At 52.8% G+C, this 16,705-nt stretch overlaps 1 protein-coding gene across 6 annotated transcripts in view; it reads right to left on the bottom strand.

Moving 5' to 3' along the window:
* The window catches only part of STARD8 (StAR related lipid transfer domain containing 8), a 108,464-nt gene that overhangs the window by 22,044 nt on the left and 69,715 nt on the right, over positions 1-16,705 (bottom strand). For 4 of the 6 annotated variants that reach the window (XM_067304520.1, XM_067304517.1, XM_067304518.1 and 1 more), the window contains one exon: positions 1,560-1,631. Coding sequence is in view for 3 of the 6 variants with exons in the window: in XM_067304517.1 (XP_067160618.1) it covers positions 1,560-1,631 (72 nt within the window). In the remaining 3 variants the exon portion in view is untranslated. Of the gene's footprint in view, positions 1-1,559; positions 1,632-4,233; positions 4,255-15,797; positions 16,080-16,705 lie in introns of those variants that run through there. The other 2 variants (XM_067304519.1, XM_067304522.1) reach the window with 2 other exon arrangements.

The following is a 16,705-nucleotide window of genomic DNA, read 5'->3' as shown; positions in this document are numbered from 1 at the left end:
AGGAATCTGGGGAGTCCTTGCACATGGCTATGCGAGGAGGCTGCCCCCTAAAATAGAAACCAGAAACAAACAGGCAGCCCGCGAAGAATCATCAAGGAGGCCAGAGCATGCTTTCTGTGCTGGTGCTGCGGGGAAGGGAGGGGGTGCAGTGGAAGTGTCCAGGCTGAACAATAGCTGGCTCCGCACCGTGTCTGGAGGCCAGGCTTCCAGCTATTGTTCTAGCCGGGCCTAGGCTGAGCTGGAGCTGTGGTTCTTCGGCACTGGTCCTCCCCCAACAGGGACCAGCAGTCTGCGCCATGTGCTTGAAGAAAACACAGCTGAACCAGAGAAGAGATCCATCGGAAGAGTTAATGTGTAAACTGTGTGCGTATCTAGCAGAGAACATGTGAGAAAGTCTCTTGGATATATATACACCCATCCCTTCCGAACATCATCTTCCCTTTGGGAACCTTACAGTACGGAGATCCAGTCTGCTCCAGGCAAGGTTTTGCTTCATGTTCAGAAAGCATAGGCCTTCCTGCCAAATAATATATTGGGGCAGGGCACTAGTATCCAGGACATGTAAGTAGGGAGGGAGGAAGGAAACGTTCGTTCTCCGAGTTACCTACATTGGCTGCCCGTGCATTAACACCCACTGCAAACACTTATTAAACTACTTAGAGACACGATCAGCTTTCCAAAACCTGTCTTCCCTTGGCCTGACCAGGCGTCTTGGGAACTTTCTAGCAGCCCTGCCTGAAGGGGAAAAGTTCAGGAATGCAGAAAAGTTAATAGCACGGCTAGTTTTCCAGACCACAATCAACTCTGAAGGCTTAAAGTTTTAACATATAATCATATAATTAGCAAACAATCCTCTTCATCCTCTCCTCTCCCCAGTGCTCTGTAACCTCTCCCTGCAGTCATCCTTGGTATTTAGCTAAGATATACAATATAGGACCATGTAAAGGCCAGGAACTTCTTGGTCATCCACACTGGGGGTAATAGTGAAGCCTTGAAATGAAGGGCATCGTGAGGAGTATCAAAAGACCTTCCCATGCCAACTCCAGCCACCAGGAGTCTGTATACAGCTGATTAGAGCATGCCCATGATCAGAGCACCACTGCCACGGAGACACAAGGGCAGAGCCACCTTCGTTCCCGCTGGTGTTTGAAACTTGTACGCCCACATCCCTGAGCGTCCTGATCTTACTGACAGGACTCAGGCCAACGAGAAGCTGGAGGCTGTGCTGAATCTGTCGTGTTTCTCTGCGCAGTCGTTAAGGGGCAACGGGTTTTGAATGCTTCCTGCTGGAGGTCAGGAGTGCTGCCCTGTGCACAAGGCTCTTTCCTTCTCCCCAGGAGCTAAGCGCTTCTCGCACCCTCAGCCCCGGAGTGCTCTCAGCTCCCCAGGCCTCGGGGGGATCGGGATCGGGATCAGGAACCACTGAGCGGCAGCACAGCAGCGGAGGGCTGTCTGCTCTTCACACACAGCAGCATGGTCAGCTTTCTAGGACACGTTACTGTGGAGAAAAACATATCTAACCCTTTCCCCATATAGAGCACTGAAGAGGTAGCCCTCACCTTCATAAAGCTGGGCATACTGAGGAAATCCTGCTGCTCGCAGCCAGTCGCAGGCTTTCTTGGCTTCGATTTCTGAAACAAAGCAAACAAACAGCCTGAGTGTCCCATCTGGCAAGAGCGATGCTCCACAGAACCGCAGCGGGCACTGGAGCTCGGCCCGCTCTCTCTGCTCCCCAGCATCAGACCCACCCCAGTACGGCCTGAGCCGATATTTTGTATGCACAAACCAGTGGAAATGAGTGATTGCGACAAAGGGAGCACGGGAACCCAGTGCGTGCGCCTGCTGGTGGCATTAATGCCTTCTGCACAGAAGAGGCTCTTTGCCAAAGATAGGACTTCACAGCAGAAACCGTTTGGCTTTAGAGCCTCTGTTAACACAAAAAGGAGGAGGTAAACCAGAAGTCTTATGTCCACAAGAAACAATTTTAACCTCCTGATGAACCGTTTTGTCTCTAAACCCACCAAACCAAATAAAGTATTTTGCCAGGCAAGAGAGGAACAATGTTATTTTTAATAAATAATTTAAAGCTCATCAAAGTTTAGGGCCGGTCACTTCACAGGCCCTTTGCACACATCCTCCACAAAAGTCTGCCAAAGAAACATTTTCCCCTCTACCTCCCAACATCTTGGACAACCCCCTCCTTTTCTTTCAAGCTCGCTTTCATCCTGATACCACGTACACCCTATCTAAACAGCCTTCTTCTTAACAGAGGGGAATTATAACACAATACCAGATATGAACAAATGGCTGTGAAAGATTATGGGCCTCGATCCGTGATACATCACTTCCTCCCTAATCACTACTAACCTATCGAGATTACAGATGATAGAACTGGGTCTAAAATACAGATGACCCTAACTTTGGGCCCAAGCTTGCCCTGGGGGCAGCGAGGCTGTACAGCAAGCGACCCCAGCGCCGGTCAGGGAACGAGATACCAACCGGGAGGAGGGCTGACGGAGGAGGCTCATGACCTGCACAACCAAAGAGGTTTGAACTGAGACCTCCAGGCTCTGCTCCGGGGCACTGGCCCCCGGCCTGGACTCCAGCTCCGCCGGGAGATGCAACATGCCAAAAACGAGGCCGTACAGCAATAACCGAGACCTGCTCGCAGCCAGCCCTTGTGAAACAAAAATCCTGACACTGAAGGGTTTTCTACGAACCCGCCATCTGGACTATTCCTATTTCTTCATGCACTGTTCAACTATTCCCTGGATGAGCCCCTCCAACAGCCAACACTATTTTCTGGGAAATTTCTCAAATTTACAGGACTTGAGGAAAAACAGCCCAAAGCTAAAGCAGCCAAAGAAAGCTGCTGCCTGGTGTCAGCAGTTCGCTGCCTACTAAGATTTATATTTGTAATTGTGACAAACGTTTACCCTGAAATGTAGAAAACGTGACTGAAATTTCAGATTCTTTCTCATCACTCTCACAGAAGCTCCACTTAATAAAGATGGGAATCAGGGCTCATTCACCAAAAGCATATGAAACACCCCTGATTCATCAACATTCACCAACAGCCTCCGCTAAGAGCTCTAGCTGCATTTACCGTTATAAAGCTGCAGCAGAAATTAAGAAAGCACAAAATAAGAAGTTCAACTAAGGACGGGAAAAAAGCCAAAACCCTGGACCCAAATACTTCAGAATTCTGGGGAAGAAAGCTTGGAATAGGAATCTGAATCTGGGTCCAAACCTCGCAGCTGTCCTTAACTTTGTCTGTTCGTGCCCAACCAAAACCCTGACTCTGAACCCACCCGACCTCTGCGGGACTCAAAATCCAGTAATCCTGACAGAGACCTAAACTCTGGAGACTGACTCCAGCTGCCGTTTTTAACCGGGCCAACATGACTTTGGAAAGCGTGCCTGCGGCCTCCCTCCTCCCTAAGCCACGAAGCCCAGGACAGAGCAGCCTCGGAGCCGCAAAGCGCGTCGCGCAGGAATCGGCTCCGACGAGCGCGCCGGAGCGGGGCCCTTCCACCCGCCGCAGAGCCCGGCCTTGCCGCCTTGCAGGAGAGGCGTTTCCAGAGCTCGGAGAGGGCAGCTGGGTCAAGCCGGCTCCGCGTTCGTGGAAGGAGAACACGTGTGCTGGCAAGGCGAGGGCGCTCCGCTTAGCCGAGCGCGCGGGCTCGGAGGGGAGCGTTGGCGCCGGCCCCAGCACGCATCCCGCTGGCGACCGCAGGACAGCAGACAGCGCACCCCTGTTCCACTGGGTGGGGAAAACCCCACACACCGGGACCGCGCAACCCCGAAGCACAAAAACACTCATACTCCATTTTAATTACCTTCTGTCCCGACAGCCCTGGAGAACAAATTCCTCTCTTGTCCGCAGGACGGGTCGGGCCCGAGCAAGAGCAGGCTCCCCGCATACCTGCCCTGCCGAACACGCCTCATCCTGACCTGCGGGAAGCCGTCCCGCTCTGCTCCCGCACCTCCCGCAGCAGAGCCAAGGAGCCGGCTGCGGCCACGGCCACGGCACGGCACGGCACGGCGGCACCTCGGGTCTGGCTCCCTCCAGCCGAGAGCTCCGATGAGATCCTCCGACCCTCCCGCCCTCCCAGCCACGGCCACCGACCCCCCCCGCTGCCCGCTCCCCCCGAAAGGGAAGGGCCCGAGGGTTTTGGTCCCCCTAAAGAGCCCAGGCGAGAGAGCAAGCGCGGCGGCCGCGGGCGCGCTCACCCCTCGACGCAGGCGGGTTGAGCTGATAGAACAGCATGGCTGCGCCGGTGCCGAGCACGACCCATCAACCACCCGCGCAGGAGCCAAGCGACGTCCTGCCTCCGCTGCAGCCGGAGGGCAAAGCGGGGGATCGGAGGGCTCCGGCTGCAGGACGGGCGCCCGGGGCGGCGCGGCACGGCGGGCAGGGAGCGGCGTGCGCTCCCGAGGCGCGCCTGGCATCCGAGTGAACTCGGCTTCACACCACGCCAGTGGAAACGTGAAGTCAGCGAACGACACTTCCTTCCCCTCCGCGCGAGTCCTGGCGGCGGCAGCAGCGGCGGGGAGGGAGCGGGAGCGTCCCACCTTTCCTCCCCCGTTTGCTGCCAGGTTCCCAGGCTTCGGCAGGCTGCTTCCGCGGTGGCGAGCGCTGCCCAAAGCCCAGCTCCCGGGGACCGGACGCACCGAGGGCAGGGGGGCAGCGCCCACGGACCTCGCCGCGCTCCGCAGCCCTCCCCGCCGCCGCCGCCGAGCTGGCGCGGAGAGGGTTTCCGAGGGTCTCCGTCCAGGTCAGGGCCGACAGGCAGCTTCCTCCTTCCCACCCACCCTTTCCACAAAAGTACTTTCCCAAGGAAATCCAGGAAACGATCTTTCCGAGCCTCGATAAGAACGGGCAGAAAATATTCGTGCTAATCCCACGACGAGTTTATAGCTTTCCCCCCCAAAGGGAAAGGCGCCCAGCGCCGCCCCCAAGGGAAAGGGGCGCCCGGACGCACCACCGCGCTGCCTCCCTGCCGAAACCCGGCAGGAGAGCCCCAAAGCCTACTTCTAGAGGCGGGCACTGCCACGGCGGGGTCTCCGCGGGGTCCGCTGCGATTCCGGAATGCGCTTCAGGGCTCCCAGAAGGACCCCGCGATCCTGCGAGAAAAGCCGCCCTCCGCACCCACCTCCCTGCCCGTCTGCTTCTCGCGCTTCCCCTCCACGTTCCACGTTCCTTCAAAGCTCAGAAGAAACGCGCTCATCGTTCGGAGCTACGAGCAGCAGAAGCAACGAAGACGGGTTTCCTAGGGGGTTGTGTCTTAGCACGGGCACGCCGGTGCGGTTTCTCTGGTGTCTAATAAGGGCTCATCTCATAGTACTCCCTCTCCCTCAGCAGGGCCATTAAGAGGGTCTCTTTCACTCCTCGGGCCAGCAAACTATTTTCACAAGCTTGTAGCAGCTCACTACCTTTGAGATCTCTATTTTAAACATGACGGAAATGACCACATTACAATTGTATCTGGGGAGGAGCAGGCACACGGATACAGACAAACACACATGTAAACACACTCAGAGCTCTGCTTCTTTGAGAAATGAGTTAAAAAGATAAATCGCACAAAGCCTTCTTCATGCCACGCAGCGAACCCAGTAGTGGAGGAGCCCATTTATGTCCCCTGCGCTTGGGGACCCTGTTGAAGAGCAGGTCTGTAACACCGCAAGCTACACGTGGTGGTCAACCTGCGATGTCCTCTGAGAAACACTTGGCTCACCCCTGGCTTCCTTATGATTCCCAGGCAAATAATGAATAACAGATAAAGCTGGAATAAAAAGGATGACAGTGTTTCCATCTAGGCTTTCACAGATATTTGTGGGAAGGGAAGAGGGGCTGGTTGGTTTCTGTTATTTTTAGCTGGGTTTCCTAAGAAGACTTCTGTAATCCTTCTCTGTCTGTGTGTTTGTATTATTCCAGCTGTCAATACCACCACTAACTGCTGGGCAATTTCAGCCAGACTTGACAGAGGAGTAAATATCTCAGCAAATACAAAGTTCCCAGCAAGTTTCGTGACTGCAGGGGAGCAGGTAGATGAGAAGACCTATTACTGCTCCCGCTTCTGAGAAAGTTCTCAGTGAGAGATGACCCCTTGGGAGATATCTAGACATCCTCATGGAAGGAAACCAACATGAACACACTCACTGAATAAAGCTTCTGTTGGGGCATTACGCCTTACTAGCCACCAGAGAATCCCCACCAGGCAAAGCTTCTCCCCTTCTCCGAGGGCTGCTGAGGCTGGATGCCTTCTCCCAGGGTGAGGCATCCATAACCACGCTCCCCCATCCTGATTCTCCTGTATCAGATAATGCGGGAGCCTAAGCTACAGCCGAGGTTCAGTCAAGTTAAAACAGAACTGCCCAGCATGAGTTCATTAAGAAAAAGGCTTCGTTAGTTCAGCAGCTCAGGGAACTGTTCTTTTTCTTGTAAATTGATGCAAAGGACAGAGGTTACTTCATTGCTGATTTTTCCCCTAACAAATTGGGAAGTCAGACCCAACAGCATGTCACAGCATGTCACAGAGAGAATCAGAAAGCAAAAACAGCTGAAGAAAGAGAAACAAGCTCTCATTTCGCAAGTGAAAGTGGAAAAAATGACAAATGGCTGACACCCCCCCACACACACATCTTTCCGTACGATCACTGGGGCAGTCCCCGACGTGGACCCTTGGACCACGGTGTGACCATTTTTCTACTGATGCAGCCCACCGGTGAGGGAGCATCCAAGAGCTCGTGCCCGGTCTGCAGCGGCTCCAAAGGAAACGGCTCCTGGTTTGGGCTCCGCTGTCAGCTCCGCAGGCTGGGAGACCAGACGGCGGGGATCCCACGCCGCCCGCCCGCATCCCCAGCCCCAGGGACCCGCAGCTCCCGGACGGGGCCCGGCCGCGGCCACTCTCCTCCAGCCCTCAGGGGCTGCTCCCCCTGGCACAGGGATGTTTTCAGGGGGCAGAAAGGGATGTTTGGAGACTTAGATCTGTCCCTCGAGTGCTTTTAGGGATAACAGATAATCCATGGGGACTTAACTGTTCAGTGAGGTCCTGAAACAGAGACGGATTGAAAAAGCCTGGGAGATACAATAAAAAAACAGGTCTAGAACCAGCGAGCTGAAACACTGGAGGCAAACTTAACAACTGTTAGGAAAACCACTTCCCAGAACCCCGGCTCTGCACTTTCGCTTTAAAAAACACAGCAGTAACACCCCAGCATCCCAGCTTCTCAGAGCGAGTTTCCAAATTCCCCATAAAAAGTCCCACACAGCCAATTAGTGTGTGAAAAGAAAACCACATCATAAAATCGCCCGTACATTACATAATGGAAAGCTATGAAATAAGATGCCAGGCAGATGCGAGTGGGAGTGCAGCCTCCTTCTACTAGGCTCCAGCTCAGCTCCAGTATTAGCGTGGGTAACCACCTTCTTTTTTTTTCTTTTGCTGTTTTTTCTTTCCATCCTGCTTTAAAATAAACCACTGCCTAAAACACTAAATATGCAGAAGTGGAGCTTAGCTTCCCTTCCTCGTCCGTAAACAGAAGTACTTTCCTACTTTTCACGGAAATGACAGAAAGTCCTAACACATCTCCCAAAGCAGGGGCATATCTATTGACTGCTTTAAAAAGGGAGGATCCGAAACAGCTGTTTCACAAGGGAAACTCCTATTACATTTCTGCAAAAGGCACAGGGGCCAGAGGCATGCCGAGTGTAAATGAAATTAAAGAGGAATTCGTTTCCTTGCAATGCCTACTTCTCTCACTGAAAGCAGTGCAGCCTCACTGAGTGTGGCATCGCCCAAACAGATGTGGACCACTCGCTTCTGAAGGAAGCCAGCTCTCTCCATGTGTTTTGAAGATGCACGCGCTCATACACACGTGTAAAACCTAGGCTCAGAGAGCACTGAGGATCACAGCGTTCGAACCCTTCTGATGTGACCCTGGTGGGAAGCAATACGGGGTCTGAGGAGACCTTTCTCTGCTGCAAAGCCCGCGCACCGCTCCGCAGGCCCCATGCCCCCTCTTTCACACCGGGATAACCTTCTCGGATCGCCGTCGTTGGCCCTCCAGCAGTCCTCCCAGCGAGGGAGAGAGGAAGCACGTCTGTGCCGGCCGTGCCGAGAAAAGTGCAAAGGAAGCCAAACAAATGCGATCATCCTACACACCCCTTCCCCAAGGACGCTTCACAGCGAGGAAGGGACCAATGACTTCAGCCTCCAGCGCCATCCAGCCACGAACAAGCCCGTCCCCGCGTGGCCTCCCACGCCCTGCGCTGGCTCTGCAAACCCGGGCCCGGACGCTGCCCAGCGGGTTCCTCTCCCGCACGGACCTGTCCCTCGGGAGCCGGAGAGGGCTGCCGAGTCGTACACCACGAAGCACAGCAGCATCCGTCCCCTGCCCACGCTTGGTTGGGCTCGTTTGACTGATAAATACTAATTGATCTGCTGCTAGCCCCGCTAGCTCCCAGGATACTCCACCAAACACACGGACTGTAGCAGCCACAGGCATGGGGAGGGCATGGAGATAGGAATGAGAGGCTCTGCTGGAGCCGGTCCCAGATGCAGTGGGTTTCCATAATTAACCTCCGCAGAGTAAATAGGTCTCACAAGTTTTGGGAACCGCTCCTTGTTGTGCCGCCAACGAGGAATTGCTCGCATGCCTCCGACGTGCTCCAGCCCTGAAATACCCTGTCTGCTTCGACCAACACCAGCTCGTCGCGATGGAGGAACTGGCGGGACCCCAAAGGCCACCGCGCAGAGCCGCCGCTTCCGAGGGGCGGCGGAGGAAGGGAGCAGGGTCACAAGGCAACCGCACACCAGCTCAGGCTGCCGCCCAGCGCTTACGGACTGGACCATCTTCCTGTTTATGTCATCTACCGTGTGATGCAAGACAAACACAAGGGGAAATCTGGGGACAAAAACGCTCCGCGAGGCAGCTGGGGACAGGCGCAACACAATAACTGCGGAATAGCACGCTGTGTCCGCGCGAGCGTGCCGCAGCATGGCGAGACAGACACGTTCCCCTCTAAGGGAGCGTTCCCCCAACCTTTCGGAGAGGCTCCATCCCACGCCTAACCTCTTCCCATCCAAGGGGGGGTGGGCATCCGTCCCTTGGGAGTTTCACCCCTGGTCCTGAGCATGCCCCGAGAGGTGGTCTCCTCCGCCGCCTTGGTCGGGAAGCCTGGCTGGGACGCACTAGCCTCTTTGCCGTCCATTCGGGCCATGTTCTGGGATACGCGGGTCTCTGGCACGGACTGGGTAACGTTCCCGACTTCCTCGTCCGTGCTGGAGCCACGTACGGCACGAGGGCAAGCGCGACGTGCGGTGCCTTTCCCGGAGCTGCGCCAGCGCCCCGCGGAGGGCTGCGGGCAGCCGCGGGCCAGTGCTCGGCGAGGAGAGCCGGCCCACGCGGCTGCGCATGCACGGTTCCAGCACCTTGCCGTCCCCAGTTTCCGTACCTGAGCACCGGCAGGTACAAACCTTCGCACGCCGCGGTCCGGCCACGTCCCTTACCCAAGGTAGGGAGAGAGACTCACGCAGCCGGGCTTCCTGGCCGCCCTGACGCACCACCTTCAGACGTCACGCCAAGTTCACCATTCCCAGTTACCCTCCAGCCACCGGCCCCAGACCCGGGAGGACCTCCCTTCCTTCCCCATCTGCCCCGGCAGCGCTTTCCAGCACGTACTCCATTTCGTTACGCGCTCCCTCCCCATCCTTCCCAGTTTAGCAAGGGCTCTGCCCAGCAGCAGCTACGCCAGGAACTGCAGCAGAGCAATAAGTTCTTCTCAGAAAGACAGAGGAGAGGAACGAAGGCCCCAGAAAGCTAAACAAATTGCTGCTCTATTGTCAAAACAAGCTTTCCAGATAGCAAAACATGCTTTACTGCTTCTGGGCATCCCACCACCCAGGGCAGAGGTGGCAGCTAAACTTGACGTGCTCGGAGGACTTCCCTAAACTTGACGTGCTCCGAGGACTTCCCTCAGGGCAGTAGTTGAATAGTTAGCTCCAAGACGGCTTATTTTTGTTCCAGACTGCCTTATTTTTGCCCCTCTCACATCTCATCTTAGCTCCAGGGTTCTCTCTCTGAAACACCTCTGTCCCACATGAGTCTTCACGGCTCCTCACCACGCTCACACGCCATCCGAGTACAGCACCGGAGCGAATCTGGGAGCACTGCCCCAACTCTGCGCCGGAGAGAGTCACCTCCAACGGGGTGATCCTGCTTCCCACTTCCCAGCAGGGCTGGGATTATGCAGCTGGGGACACAAAATGCTCAGAGGAAAAAGGCGTTTATGTCATTGCTTGAAGAAATTCAGTTTAGAAATTGAATTTTTCATATGCACAGAAATCATATTTCATTCTAAAAAGACAGAAGTGCTAAACATGCAACTGCAATCATTAACTGAATGTGACAGCTTATATTTCCTTTGCTGTAAATGAGCTTAATACTAGTCTTGATTGTCTTCTTTTGTTTTAAAGAAAGTTAAAATGCAGCCCTTCCCACTCAAAATCTGTATAACCTTATGCTTTGCATTTTAGAAACAGTACTATAAAAATAAAAGCTAAGAGGTCTAAAACAACACAATAAACTCAGCTCTGCACCATACGCATCCAAAAAGTAACATCTCCCCTCATAGGTTTGCAGCTTAGTCAGAATGCTGCACTTGATCTTTGACAATATTTGAACTGCGTGGAGGAAACATAATTACTTTTACAACCTTTACTGACCAATCTGAAATGCTTGCAGCTTTCAGTGTCTCTAATAAAAATTGCAAGAAAGCACTGAAGTGGCCAAATTAGCCCCAACTCAATAACACTTCGTCATACCTTTGTGAAATGCAAATACGTTGTATTCTTTATTTTAAAAAGGAGGAGAAAACTTCTCTTCTTTCATTATTTACTGCAGTGGGACAATAAAGCTTAACATTCATTTCCAGAGAAGCCAATATTAATCTCATGTAGCAGCAAAGAGTCCCTGGCTCATACGGGGCACATGAACTGCTGGAGGAAAGGAATCACTGAACTGCTTGGACAATGAGATCCAACGGATGCGACTGCAAGGCTCGGTGGGGTGACAGAGGTGGACCAAGCCGGGGTCCACCTGTGACCACCGTTCACTGGTTTTATTTGTGCTCTGCATTGTTCTCCGCTATCTTCAGTTTGTTTATTCCTAACGGGCTGGATGAAGGAGGATGTAGCCAGGCCTCCGGGGTTCACGGCTGCTTCTCTCTGCGGTTTTAGCTTGCAGTCAGTATGGTAGACGAGACAAAGATAGGTATCTGTGCAAGAGAGGTGGAGCATTCGCTACGGGGGTGGCACTTCCTCTCCCCACATAATTATAGATGCATGCTCACCGCAAACATTTCCGCTCTTCAATGTCTTTTAGCACCTTTAACCACCTCAGGATACTTCCTCCTGACCTTCTGCTTCAGGCTGCACCTGGGAACAAGACTGCTGTGGAAACCCAGGGGTTAACTGCGCTGTGTTTAAACTCTGCAGCTGCAGAACAGATGTCTGGTGGAAACAAGGGAATGGAAAGGGCACTAATAGGAAAAGAAACAAAGGGCCAGCAAGGGTGAAGGCCCTTATCTGTCCTTCTCGCCTCCCCCACATGCATTTTTCCAGCTGCTCCCACCCCAGAGAAACAACAGGTAGGGCAGAAGCTCATTCTCCTCCGCTCAGCCTGGGAGCGGAGCAGAGCCCATCCCTCGCTTTGCTGAAGGACGAAGGCGCAGTGGGCCAGGAGGAAGCTCTCTATCCCGATGCTTCGGAAAAGGCCAAAGGCAAAGCAAACTCATGGGACAGAGGGTCTCTGACTCCAGACCATCCCATGCACCATCCCGAGAAGGTCAGTCAGTGCTGGTATGGTTGCCTGATTGCATCTGTCTAGATCTAGACTTGGGGTTGAAAAGTTGCTGTCTTCTCTTTGGCACCAGTTAGGTTATTCCCTTCCTGGGTTTAGGACAAGGTTCTATTTACTCTGCTTAGCTGCCCATAGCCACACAAATGTGCATATATCTACACAGAGAGAGAAAAGCTTTCCAGTAAGAAGAAGAGTTAAAAAACATGCTTGCGTGGCTGGAGCATCCAGCAGGAACATAAATGATGCTTGTAAAAACGACTGCACTGCAACAGAAGTATCTTTTTTCAGTTCATTACCCTTTAACAAGCTAAGAACACCAAGACACTCCAGTACAACTCAAAACAGAGATTTTAAAGAAAAATATGGAACCCAACTGGCTAGAATAAAAAAGGAACAGCTTTTCAGGTCTACCTAAATTTCGCTCTCTCACACACGTGCTGACACAATTCTGCACCTGCAGTCAGCGAGCAAGCCAGTCCCGGGTACAAATGGCAGCATGCTGGTGCCCAAATGTATGTTATTGTGTTCACAAAGAGCCTGACACTGCTTAAACAGCCTTCCAAAGAGTGGAAATCATATCAGATACGGTGGTTTCTACTCAGGTGCCTAAGCACATACCCATTTTCTGCGGCAGCATATGCACTATCCAAGAAGATAGCAGCCTTGCACCTCCACCTAATTAAGGTTCCTGATGATCCAACCACTAATTTATGAAATATATGATGTCTTAATTACATACATTTCTGCTGTGCAAGGGGCTGCGGTGGCTGAGCGCTTTACTTGCTGATATTGAAAACCTAGCCAAGAAACAAGATAAAAACAGCTACTCAGATTAACAAAATTAATATCCTTGCCCATCCTGTGTCCCACCCTTTCTAAAATTGCATCGTTGTTTTCCTGTTGATCATCCCGGCGATCTCAAAGCTCTTTGTTTGGACTAAGGGACGCCGTCCCTCTGAACGCAGCCAGCCGTGCACCGGAGCTCCCCACCTGACGGCTTTGATAACGCACCGCGCTGCTGCAGGTGCTGACCACAACCGCACGCCCCCAGCGAGCAGGAACCCTTTAATGCGCTCCTTGACAAAAATGAGACTCCCATTTTTCCTCTGCTTGGAAAAGTATTAGGCCCAGCACTGGCAAAAAGATGCAATTCCAGCCTAACTCCTGTGTCCAATATGCTTAAAATCCAGAGAGCTGCATCACAGCGCGTTACAGGTGTTGCTTTTACCGCAGCACACGCACCACATTCAGCATGAAACGGGACACAGCCATCATACAAGGCCACCTGTCAAGGCAGAGGAAAATGGCAATAGTCTGGCTAAAAAGTCAGAGTCTGTGGCGGCTCACCTCTTTGCAGAGAGCTCTCGACTCCATAACAGGGTGTCTCCAGCTGCCGCAGATTCACATCTCTAATCAGTGCTACCTGCTGACGTTTCTCTCCTGTACTACATGCTTAGGAGCTATTCCCAGCTCCTCCGTCTTTTAAATCCCCATATTAAAAAAAATAATTACTTGCTTAACACAGGAGGGAATTCCACCCTACTTTTATGTACTCGTTTGGAAGAAACTCTAGTGTTTGTTGCCAGAGGAACCCCGCGGAGAAGCACTACACCGTGGTCCTTCTGCAGCTTTGTCTGCATTGTACAGAATCACAAAACAAACCGATTCCTAACCAAGGAACGCAAAGAGTCCTATCGACTTCAGTGGGAGTTTTATGTAGTCTCCGGGGAACCGTGAAGCCAGATCCAGACCTGTCATCGCTATGAGTAAAACAGCTTACACCTGGGCCACGCGCTGGCTGAGCTGAGGGCCAGGCACAGGCAGCGCTATAAGCCCCTGCACAAAAGTGCTTTCTCACAGGAAAAAATGGGCACTACATTCTCAACAGAGGCACAGAGGGTTACTTTAGGGCTCCTTTTTTAAAACATCCCAGTACAAAGATAGTCAGAATCAAGTATTCCTCCAGCTCTCTGCAATAATTTGCCTCCTTTTTCTGCCTCACCAATCGCTGTACTCCAGACACTGAAACGTGATTGCAAAGTCATCTCCACTCCCTGTCCACTTGCAGAGCACTATCAACCAGCAGCCCTCTGGCCATTTCCTTCAGTCAGACTCTGTTTACCTATTAGTCCTTGCATCTTCGTACCGTATCTGCTCCATAGGGAGCTGCGAGAGCAACGGAGGTCTGCAATTCTGCACCGACACCTGCACATGCTCATTGTTAAACTCGTGAACAATCCTACCAAATGCAAGAAAGATCTCTGCAAAATTAAGGTTTTTAACAGCACAAAATCCTGCATGTGCAGATGAATGCAATGCTGCAGCTTAGGCTGCAAACTGCACCCTTCAGGAGCTTCATTTACAAAATACTGCATCAGTGTTATCTTCTATTGTAAAGCCCCATGCAGCACGTTGTGCCTTCCCCTCCCAGCAATCTTGCCTGCCCCATTTGAGCAGAAGGAGCTCTAGGAAGCTTCAGCCTGTCGGAAGGTGGGGTGGTCACATCTGGGACACCGCCCAGCTCCGCTGCACTACCACTTGGTGTTTAAAGATGCTCTAGAAGAGATTCCCTGTCTAAAACTGCACAATTCAGCCCTTCGGACGTGGACAGCAAAGCCTGCAATGAGCTCCCATTCTAATCTGCGTTTCAGTGCCTTGGGGCTAACCTCCCAGAAACAGGGATCTCCCTACAGTTGTTTGGGAGAAAACTACAAATCAAGCCATAAAACTGGGGGAAAAAAAGCTCATTTTAAAAAGCAGCCAAATAACATTTCTCATGCAAATGCAGGTCTGCATATGCTGGGGCAGGACCTTCAGTATGCCCATAGGATCTATTCCATCCCGAGCATTAAGGAATTAATAACAAGCTACAGATCCCCTTTCGCTATCCAAAGAACACAACCCCTCCGCTGAGACGCTAGCAGCATTGCTATTGCATTGGTCACTAATGCAGCTGCACGGTAATTCCTGGAGAGGAATTTCCATCTGCTGTGAACGTGTATGAGTCCCTTCCCCACCCCGGAGCCGGCACTTCGCAACCGGGAAGCTCCTTCCCTCTCCTCCGCGCTCCTTCCCGTCCTCCTTCCCTCTACCTAAAACCTGCATTTGTGTAAGTAAAGGTTCCTCGGGTAGGGAATTTAGCTTTGGCAGGGCTGGCACGTCAGTGCTTCCGCAGGCGCCCTGCCAGCGCGGCGCAGCGCGGTGCGGCTCGGCTTGGCTCGCCGGCGCTCGCTGGGCCCGACGCAGGCGGGGGGCCGCGCGCAGACAGGCGTTTTGGCAGGGCCGCGGGAAGCGGTAAGAGGTTAGCGCGAGCTGGCAGGCAGCACGCGGAGCGGTTTCACCAGCTTGGCTGACTCCGTGAGAAACAAGCCCAAATACCGAGAAGGCTGCAGCTCTGTTATGTCTGCCGACTCTCAAGCAGGGAGCGGAGGGGCTGAAGCAAAAGCCACCCGCAGCACAACTGAAACCAGCCCGTGCTCTGTCGCACCCGTTTCCCCCCTCCTTCCTACGCACACACGACTGCACCCTCAGTGCTGGTGCCTTCGTCTTCTCGGGGCGCTCCAGGGCTCACGTCTGCCGGAGCAGCAAGGAGCCTAACTGCAGCCCCTCTCCCAGCAGCAGGGGAAAGCTCTTCTCAGTGCAGAAGCTACAGATGGTTTCAAGAAAAAAAAAGGTAAAAGAAAAACTGGTCTGTTTTCCAAGAAAAAAAACCTGTAACACAGAAAAGAATTGCATCTCCCACCCCTTCCCTCACCCTGCAGTGTAACAGCCAAAGCAAACTAACTAGATGCAAAGGAAACACTGTTTTCAAGAAACCTCTAACAAAAAACTGTCATTTTACAAACTGTTTCCACCTCCCCCTTGAAAGCATGTTCGCTGGCTGAGACCTTCTACAGGGTGAAAATACAAAGCAGGGACATGAGCAGACTCACCATGACAGAAGCTGCTAATCCTGGCTTTGTTCATTGGAAATCGTGGATTAAATGCAAGAAAAAAAAAACAAAATCAGCATGACCACCGGCCTCCTTCATCCCCCAACTTCAGCCACGCTGAGCACCATCCACTGGAAACGGGAGGATTTCCAGCCCAAGGACCTTCCTGCAGGCAGTGAACCGGAGATCTCGGATCCTTTCCATGCAGGCCTGCTGTACGGAGGTAATCAAACCAGCCCTTCCCGACCTGCATGCACGGAAAGCATCTAATTTCTCTTAGAAACAAACAGGACATCTGTGGCTGTGCAGTCAACGGGCTGAACTGTTTAAATAGCAGGGGTGGGAGTAGGAGGGGGAGAGAGCGCGAGAAAGCAAGAGCGATAGTGCACATGCACGCACGCTGCTTAACTATTTCAAGCTCTTCTTGATTCTGCCTCGCTGGGCAGATTCACTTCCCTCTCCCGCAGCAGCAGCTCACTCACCGAGGACAACCCAGGCTCCTGGCACAGCGAAAGTGGGCATGAAATGTCTGGGAGCTGAAGCAGCGAGGTCTGCTTGGGCACTGCGGTGCCACGCCAACCAGTAAGGCTGCAGTTTTCAATTACTAGTGGGAAACTTAGGTACTTTCGATCACACTGAAATGTCCAAATGTGAAACCTTCTGAAGTGCTGGATTTTGCAATGTTGGTACTCCCCTCTGTCACCAGTGCAGCGCTCTGGAAGTGGGACCGACGGGGAGCACGCGGCACGACCCACGTAATAAGGCAGCAGAGAGGATGGAGGAGAACGATGGAGTGCCAGCAAAACCACTTTTCCCATCTGATCAGATGCTGACTAGTCATATCACTGACCTTAAATCTCAGCTGAGCGGCTTTCCGTAGTCAATTATTTGTATTAAAGCACAGATAT

Source organism: Apteryx mantelli, chromosome 13 (genome assembly GCF_036417845.1).
Source record: "Apteryx mantelli isolate bAptMan1 chromosome 13, bAptMan1.hap1, whole genome shotgun sequence".
In the NCBI taxonomy this organism is placed as follows: domain Eukaryota; kingdom Metazoa; phylum Chordata; class Aves; order Apterygiformes; family Apterygidae; genus Apteryx; species Apteryx mantelli.
The sequence above is the reverse complement of the archived record's forward strand: the minus strand, read 5'-3'. Positions and strand labels throughout refer to the sequence as shown.